The 10,000-nt window shown below is 39.5% G+C and overlaps 1 protein-coding gene across 1 annotated transcript in view; it reads left to right on the top strand.

Moving 5' to 3' along the window:
* LOC119568036 (protein bric-a-brac 2-like) overlaps positions 1-4,192 on the top strand; it is a 6,760-nt gene extending 2,568 nt beyond the window's left edge. The window contains 8 exon segments of the mRNA XM_037916424.1: positions 1-33; positions 1,064-1,183; positions 1,186-1,212; positions 1,306-1,424; positions 2,009-2,139; positions 2,918-3,236; positions 3,735-3,927; positions 3,930-4,192. The exon segment at positions 1-33 is cut by the window's left edge and continues 559 nt beyond it. Coding sequence (XP_037772352.1) covers positions 1-33; positions 1,064-1,183; positions 1,186-1,212; positions 1,306-1,424; positions 2,009-2,139; positions 2,918-3,236; positions 3,735-3,927; positions 3,930-4,174 — 1,187 coding nt within the window. The 3' untranslated portion in view covers positions 4,175-4,192.
* Positions 4,193-10,000: the final 5,808 nt, after the last annotated feature.

The raw sequence follows: 10,000 nt of genomic DNA on the forward strand, positions 1-10,000 counted from the left end.
AGTGCTCAAGCGATTCGGACACCACGTCTCGAGGTGAGGCCGGGCTCGGTGTTATATACATGCATTGTTATTGTACGAGAGCGGCGCGCGGCAGTCGCCAAAGCCACGGCCAACTTTGAAAACTTATTCGTTGTGTTTGTTTGCGTCCTTGTCGTTCCTTTTTTTGTGGGAAGGTTCTCTTCTGTTGGTGAGGGTAAAGGTTTGGCTGGAAGAGATGGCATAATGGAAAGGAAATTGAGTGAGAGAGGAGAAGAGAGAGAGGAGAGTGAGAGAGAGGAGAGAGGAGAGAGAGAGAGAGAGAAGAGAGGGGAGAGAGAGAGAGAGAGACCGAGAGAGAAGGGAAAACCGAGAGAGAGACCGACGACCGACGACGACAAATGCAGTAACCGATTTCACAATAGAGAATGGTGGACTTACCTGAATGTATACAGATGGCGTGAGTATTTTCGAAACCGCGATTATTGTGACTGCTAATAAGTACACAGAGAGGTGTGTTTGGCAAGCGTGTAGACGTAAGGATTGGTCGGTATCGGGTATCGGTATCGGATTATCGGGAATGGATATCGGGTTATCGGGACGCCCTCTTCATCACTATGCAATAGTGGCCAGTATCCATATAGATTGAAACTAAGAAACTATTGCAGGAGGTTTTGGCACTCGGGCATTGAAAGAAGTAAATAATGGCAAGTTGTTATGTATAATGCAGATGTGTGTATATTATAGACGTATGTGTGTGTTTTGTTGTGTGTGAAGAGAGAGAGAGAGAGAGAGAGAGAGAGAGAGAGAGAGAGAGGAGAGAGAGAGAGAGAGAGAGAGAGAGAGAGAGAGAGAGAGAGGAGAGAATATTTATTATTATTGAAGCACAGATACAAATTGCCTTCTCAGAACTACAATCAGTTATTATTTCTCGGAGGAGAAGAAGAAATAAAAGATTATTCACCCGACGTTTCACCTTAGAATCCCATCAAGATTCTGGGGTTTAGCATCCGCACTTCTCAGTTTGACTTCAGTTTCACTCCAGTTTGACTTCAGTTTCACTTCAATTTCTCTCTTTTTCACTCAGGTCTCCCGGGCACGGAGGAGAGAGGGGCAGGCGAGTTCGGGCAGGGGGGCGAGGACATGCCCGTGTCACTGTCCCCGGAGCAGTTCCTGTCGGAGGCCAGCGAGCGGGAACCGACTCCTGCGCCCCGACCCCCACCCCTCCAAAGCCTGGTAAGTTTCAGAACAGTCGTGTTGGTTGACGTCTTACGCATACGCAGCCGGAGGGGAATGTACCGCTGTTCAAAGTGAATTTCCGTCTTCCAGAGAGTTACCAGCTGCGGCATAACAACCACCTGACGATCGTGCTGGAGGCCCTCGCTCGCGATGAAGCCTTCATGGACGTCACGCTGACCGCCCAGGGAAGGTCTCTCAAAGCCCATAAGGTAGGGCACACGTACACACGTTCAGTCGCTCACGTACAGGCGTTTCGAGTTTGTTAAATTTCTTCATTTTAAAGTATTCAATATATACACCTTATCAGCGAGAGGGATGCGCGTGAATGCAAATAAAAGTAGCGTGGGTGTAAAATTGATATGAAACACAGGCACAGTAAGAAAAACAACATTTACATCATGGTGTTTTGTGAAAGATTGAACTCGTCATTAAATTTTTAAAACACCATTTATTTTGTTTTTCACCTTACAGGAAACGATATCTTGTTCCTTTTAATGTTAGAATTTCAAGTACCAGCACTCAGACCTATTTACGGTCACATTCAATGCACAGCCACACCCAAACTCGCAAAACACACACACACGCGCACACGCACACGCACACGCACACACACACCCCACACGCACACGCACACGCACACGCACACGCACACGACACGCACACCACACACACACACACACACACACCCCACACACACACACACCCCACACACACACACCACAACACAACACAAAACACACACACCACACACACAAAGCCAATGTCTTATGCAAAATTGCATTTTCACTTTCAGTCAGTGTTGTCAGCTGTCAGCCCTTATTTCCGGGGAGTGTTGCGGGACAACCCGTGCCAGCATCCCATCATTATTATGCCACGGGATGTTCGCTTTGAAGAGCTTTACAGCATAGTCAATTATATTTACAAGTAAGTATATACTAAGAAACTGAATGTTGTGTCTCATTGACCTCTAGTAAGTTTCAGGGTAACCAGGAGATGGGTAATAATAGATATATTAACTGGAGATTAGTCATGTTAGATGCCATGCTGTTTGTTTTTTCTGGAACTGTGCAGAAAGGGTAATGGACCACGTGAAGAGGAGACATGCTTTTCAGATATATAAAATTCTGTGTTCTTCCTTGTGAGGATAGAAATAAGGAATACATATCTTGCACAAAGGAGGCAGTTGCAGATTCACATCTCTTTCCTTGTAGGAATGCATAAATATATCTATATTTAGAAAACGACACTTGAAAGGATGTAATGTTGAATTTTTTTTTTTTTTACTACAAAAGATTACAAAAACATCAGTATAACTAAAAGTAATGTGGGCATTAAGGTATATTATGTGTAAACAGGTTTAAAATAAGTTAGGAAAACAGAGCCAACATTGGTATGTAGTAGTGTTTCCAGGAACCAGTTAGATATTCTATGCAATTCTCAAGATTAACAGATATTGTCATTCTTGGCATATCTTCTTGCATGTATATGTTACACAGTATATCTGGGGGTGTGTGTGTGTGTGTGGTGTGTGTTTGTGTTGTGTGTTGTTGTGTTTAGTTGGTATCTTGGGTTCTTACCTTCATGGTTGTTGTTGGTAAGATTATAATTAACATTACCCAAAATTGGGTTAATTACCCATATAAAGATATTTTTCCCATATAAAATTTTATATCTGGGAAATTAAAAGAAAGCCTTTTTTCAGGGGTGAAATGACAGTAGCAGCAGAAGATCTGACTTCGTTACTGAAGACCGCTGAAATTCTCCAAGTGTCAGGCCTGGCACCTTCGGATTCGACGGCAACGGTGAACCCCAGCACAGAATCTTGCGCTACCGGCAATGTCCGGTCTTCTTCTGCCTCCTCATCCTCGTCGTCTTCCACCCACCCGCCCGGGGCAAGAACAGTGAGGCCCCCCAAGGCAACTCCTCAGGGAGTCGCCACACCACCAGCCAGACCCAAATCTCGAGACTGTATGATAAACCCAACAGATTTCATGGATGTGGACATGACTTGTGTTAAGGAGGTTAGTTGGAGTGTTCATTTATAGGGTATACCTACTGTAGTCTTTCTTTAATTCTAGGCATGGCCACAAGTCACATATGACTGTCTATATAAATATTATGAAACACATATAGGTTAAACTATAGAAATATAAAAATTCCACAGTAAATACTTCATGTTGTAGTTGCATTTCTCATATAGAGAATACATTTACATATCAGGAAGTTATACATATTGTAGAATTATTATTTTTTACTTCTAAATTGCTGAACAGTTAAGTAGCAAAAATAAAAGATGAAATACTAATGTGATATGTCTATTTGTTGGGTTATCATTTGTGTAGAATAAGAAAAAAAAACTGGAGTAGCAATTACCCATATAAATAAAATAATAATATTCTTTATATACAAGCCAGAACACAACATCCTATATCCAAAAAGAGGATTCATGTGCTCAATGGCAAATAATTTGTTACATTTTGAACTTTATCATTTACTTGGTTATTAATCTCTGCCATCAGGAAGTAGCAAGTGGAGGCGAAGAAGAGGAGGACAGTGCAAATAACGAGGTTGCCATTCCGCCCCCGGCAAACGAAAATGGAAAGCAAGACGAGCCCCAGGAAACAAGAAACAGTTCCCCAACTATAGAGCATGTACAAGAGACGACTCCAACGGTACCTGTCAGTCAAGTCCAAGAACCCACGACCACAGCAGCCACCCGACCATAAAATCGGAGCCCGGAGGTTCTGTAGATCACCCCCCTGCCAGCATTGCCCCTGAAGACCCCATACCGTTCATGTGTCCCCACTGCCAAGAAATACACAGAAGTAATGAAATGATAATGTCACATCTCAGACTGAAACATCCAAGTAAGCCCAGTTTTGTTTGCGGATGTGGACGCGTGTTTGTTCGGCAGCTCCAGCACCAAGCCCACACAAGAGTATGTTCTAGTTCATCTTGAGATCTTGTTGCTATCACTGGAGAGAGACTTGCAGCTGCAATGAAGAAAAAAATTAAAGTAAATTATTTTTTTTTTATCAAATGTTTTACTTATTTATTTATTTATTTTTAAAGTCAAACGAAAGAGGAAGTGCACTATAAATTCACCATTTATTTAAAGAGGTGAGATAAAAATGTCAGAATCTTGGGATTCTAACTTTCGGTCCGTAGTTTGGAAGGAGAAATGTAATATATAAAAATGACAGGGAAATGGGGAATGATAGATATTTCCAAAGGGTAGCATGTGAGGGAAAGGAAGTTTAAGACTCCTAAGAACTTTTTTGTAAGTGTAGAGTGAGAAAATTAAAGCCACATGTAATTGATCCTCCAGTTTGATTAATATAGCTCTAAAATAAAGGTCTTTTACAAAAGCCTCATTTGAAGGGATAGAGTTACAGTTGCAAGGAGGAAAAGATGAAAACAATACTAAGTGATTTGATGCAGTGAGAGTTTACTAAAGGGGATTGTTACAGAAATAACCAGATTTTTACTGATAATTTCTTCAGTGGGAACTTTGTTTAATAGAAACACATGAATACTCTGCAGATTGGTGCTTTTAGACATACAGAGAAGAAAACTTGCCCATGTAGAGCATTATATGTACTGGTATACCATCTCTGTGGTAGAATTCAGAATGATGGGCAGCAGCTTCTTTTGGGATGTATCTTCTGTACTACATTTGTACTCAGGATTTTATCACTTACCTATGCAGGTTATGCTGACGAATAGCTCCTCTGTAATAAGTCCCCCTTGAGGTTGGAAATCATTACATCCTTCACGTATAATTTCCATCTGCAAATTTTGAAGTTAGTGTTATCCATCCCTCTGGGTATTTGTGGATTCGCTTGTCAAAAGGTTCCTCTCACACTTGATTGAACATCCTACTGAAAAAAATCTTTAATGCAGAAGTCGGTTTCTCTGCTTTGGGCAAAAGAGAGAGATTTTATAAATATTTCTAGTAGGCTTTACGATATGGCTCTCACTCATAGATCTTTTCTTTTCCAATCACTTTTATCTGACATTAGTCCCAGTTTAACCTTCAAGTTTGGTGATAGTTATGTACGCAAATTTATGCTTACAAACTATAACTCCTGTCAGTTATCCATTCAACTGCTTGCATAATTTGACCTTCAGTTAATGTTACCTGCCAGTATCTTTTGTTTATTGAGGTTTCATTTTTTTTTTTTTTTCATAAATAAAAACCTTTTGTTCAGTGTATTACAGACTTTATATGGGTCTTTTCTCCATATCTGAAGAAAGAATCAGTCAAGGCAACAAATGATCTTGTCACCTCTTTTCAATTAAATGAGTGCATTTATAATAAGGGCCTTTAATTCACAATCAGTATTGACCTAATGCTGCTACAAATCAGACATATGTGTATATTTTTTAAACAGTGACTTCTAGCTAATATGTGGCAGTTAAAAAAAGTATATATATATATATCTTAGTTTTTATATGTTACATATTCTTGTCCATAGTTTTATGCCAAGGCATAAAACACCTGTGTATACTTAAGCAACTTCTTTCATGAAATCTTTATTGCCACTGAAATTCAAGTGATATTCTTAAGATAAAGGATATGTGTTTTCAAAGTTTTAACACAGTGCTAGTAATTATTTATATGTAATATGTTGTCAGGAGTAGTTTCAATTTGATGCTGAGCATCTTTTCTTGTATGTGATTATATAGTAGTATGGTGACATACAGGGAGTAAATTACCTGAAGATAAAGTGAGAAAAGTTAGTTTAAATATCTGTAGAATAGAGAAAGAGTGTATTGTACCTTCTTAAGCACAGTAATAAAAAAACATTCACTTATGTACATATTTCCTGTACTGTAGTTGTAATACAGAAGTTTTGTATTATATTGCAATACTTTTTGTCTTTATAAGCAACAAATTTCCTATAAGAAGTTTGGAGATAGATTTTAGATAAAAAACTGTGTCAGTTTTTTATTGATGCTGAAATATTTTGGGAAAAAAAGTTGTGATTCTGTACAAAGTTCAATAAACAACAAATTTTATATTTATTTACTTTTCCAATAATTTATTATTAAAAAAAATGAAACTCATGAATGAAAATAAAAAATACTTGAACAATATTTTTGTAATATAATGATATAAAATATTTTGATCTGTAATAAAAATTGTAAAAGAGGTAAATCTTCATCAGAAAAAGCAGTGGAAGCATTCAGTCGTTTTATATAAACCATTAATATGACAGAACAGACTTTGAGGTGAGTAATGGTGGGTAGCAAGCAGTAATAGATTGCAAAATAGCTACTGTATATTAGTGAGACTACAGCAGATACATTAACCACTATATGTATGAGAGGATAATGATTACTTAAAGCAAGTTACAGAGGGAACAACTGAAGCACTGGCAAATCTCAGTCCTGGTATGTTTCAGATTCACTCTCGTAACGCATGATTGCTGATTCAGGCACCCATGTTAACAAGCAGATTATGTGTGACTTGTAACAAGTGTCTGGTGCTGAATGAGGACTGAAAAAATAGGATAAATTAATAATATTTAAATAACGAAAATGGATAATACAAGATGATAATGACTATGATTATATCAAGATGAGATTTATTAGATGTAATCAATACTTTATATGCTATCAAGATCAATATTTTTTTATTATTTCACATGGTTTGGATATATGACAAAGAAATTACTAAAGCATGTGATTTTTTAAATTAAGAATATCAATTGTGAAAATTAGTGACTGATAAATGTATAATTCATAATAATGATAGTAAAAATTATGATAATATTGACATTTGTTAGTATTTATTAGTAGTGATAATGGGTGTCATAATAGAGATTGTGATGGTAATACCAATAATAAAGATAGTATTAATGAAAATGATAATAATGGCAATCATATTGATACTTATCTATGATTATTATAATAATTAGGATGACAACAAAAATTGATGATGATGAAAACATTAATAATAAATTAATGAAAATGATAATGATGAAATTGATAATGATGATGATGATGATGATGATGATGGTGAAGGTGATGGTGATGGTGATGGTGATGGTGATGGTGATCATAATAATAATAATTATTATTATTAATACTATTATAATTATCATCATCATCATCATAATATAAATCTTAATAATGTTAGTGATAATAATGTAATGAAAATGATAACAATAACAATGATGATGATACAAATAATAACAGTGCCACAATATCAATAACCAAACAATAACAATACTCGAGTAGTGAAAATGTCAATAATTATTACAGTAATGCTAACAGTGATTTTCTGCTACATATTTAACCCTTCATTCGTCAAACCCTCTCAGTGAGCAAAGCTAACTTCAAAATAACTTCCTTCTGGCCTTACTGGCAAACATCCTATCATATTTCTCTAGTTGGTCGACTCGTTTTCCATGCTTAATATCTTTTCCCTTTTTAAATAACCCCCCCCCCCCCAATCCCTTGCTTGCTGTTGTTGTGGGGGAGAGGTATTAGGAGACGGAGACTGGGGTCCAATGCAGGGAACACCCTTACCTTAGATTTCAGTCACTGCCTAATTTTGCAGTCTTTTCTTCACCCCCATTTCTTTCTTTACTTTATCCACTTCGTGTCCACTTATCCTAATCGTTAACAATTTTGTACCCTTTTCATGACAATACTCTGCCATAGTGCTATATGACCTTTGATGTCTAACACATATATTTGTTATAACCATGAACCACTAACCTTTCTAAATAAATGTCCCACAACATTCATTACTGAACTTAAATATTTACAGTAGTATACCCCTTTTTATTGCTCCATCGTCTGTGATACATTTTTCTTCTTACTCTCCCAGAACATATATAATGCATTCGGAACATCTTTCAGCTAAATTCTCGTGAACTTTCTAGGGATCCTTTCCAATCTCTTAGTCTCTGTCCCCACTTTCTCCTTTGTCTCACTCATAAAACACGACGTCAATAGCTTGCATGATTTTCCATGGTGCTCACATATAGATTTCTCTTACCTTACGTCTACCAAATTATGTTGAAGACAGACAGACTCTACGCTGATTCCCGATGTAACTAAATTTTATCCTTGAAAGCATCTTTTACCCCCAAATTATTTTTCAGTTTCAGTCCTTACTCCTCTGCATATCAGGTATCAGTAGGATACACAATACAATACCTCTGTGATACCCTCTCTCTCGGGAAGTGTGGAAATATGCCTTTTCCAAATTGACAATTAGCATATGCTAGCGCTCATGCAACCGGTTATGGAGTTTCGACATGGGATAATGAGGTTACCCATAGCTACCTCCAGGTCACCCCTGAGCAACGTGTAGTGTGCTTCTGAGCTCCCCCCGAGACTATGAAATACCAGATTGCCATCTGGCCGGGGCTAGTCTCTCACGGGTAGGGGGGGACTCTTTAGCTTTAATTGGCAACCCCCTCCTGCTACCTTGCAGGCCTCTTAAGGCAATGGCTACCGGGAGACAACCAAGAACAAAAAAAACCGTGGAAGAGAATTGGGGCCCTCACCACGTATTACCTAAGTTATAATCATGAATAGAAAATTCATGATCGCTAACGTCCCAAGACAGGCACCACGATAAGAAAAATTTGTTTGTTTCCTCTTTCCGCCGACCCAAGGGTCATTGCAACCATCACCCCTCCGGGGAGCAAACATATTACACGGGTGGATCGGTCGATCCCTTGACCCACACTGCAGGCGCCGGCTTCGCAGCAAGGATGCCACAAAATCCATGAGGGAAAAGACAACGCCTCCTCGCTACAGGCAGAGGCAGTTGCTAAACATGGGAGCACTGAGACACGCGTTCCGTGAGGGAAGGACACGTGGTCATACACACAGACTCCAAAGGGGCCGTTTGACTGTCTTCAGCAGCGCTCGCCTAATGACAATATCTACCTTTTGACTACCATCTTCACACTGGCACGAGGATTCTTGCACAGGGTAGAAGAATCATCATAAACTGGGTTCCCAGCCACATAGGGATCAGAGGTAATGAGCTTGCTGACAGATTAGCGAAGTTGGCAGGGGGATGCCCCTAATCCCATGGGTAATACATCAGATCCGAAAATTACTTAGGGGAAGTGTACGGTGACGGCCACCTCCTCCCTCCTGCAGCTTCACAGAGAGGAAACGAGATCCTCCCCTCGGCCAGCTGGTACTCAGATGCCACAGGCTATGGAACCACTGGCACTCTCTGAAAAAAACAACAGAGGTACCGAAGTCTTTCTGCACAGAATGCGCCTAGGTTACCACTGTGCATGGCAATCATACAAACCATAGAACGTGAAGAGAGGTGTTGCATGCATTTGCGGCGAGCCGAACGCCACACTTGTACATTACTTAGAGAATTGCGTGCACACGAAATTCCTAAGACAAAGCCCGCAGAACCAGCAGTCGTGCTGGTAAAGAGATTATGCGAGATGCTTACACCACGGCTACAGGAGGGGTCTACTGGCAATCCCACCGCCACGGTAATCACCGAGTGTCAGACAACAAATGAGACACCCAAAAAAAAGCTGACCAGGCCGGGCCATAAGTGAAAGGCCCGGCGAACCCCAGAACTTCGCAAATCTCAAGCAAGCAAGCTTTCCGCCGATGCATTTGCTGCCTCCAAGCAGACTGCACCCAGTTGCTCTCCCTCCCCTTTGGGCACAAATCCAAATTGCTCCACTTTCCACTTTTCCCCCACCTCACTGCCTTATATCCACAAGTCCTGTCCATAAATTTTGTCCCTGTAGAAAATGGTTTGATTCCTCCATTGATCCCG

Source organism: Penaeus monodon, chromosome 43, assembly GCF_015228065.2.
Source record: "Penaeus monodon isolate SGIC_2016 chromosome 43, NSTDA_Pmon_1, whole genome shotgun sequence".
NCBI lineage: Eukaryota > Metazoa > Arthropoda > Malacostraca > Decapoda > Penaeidae > Penaeus > Penaeus monodon.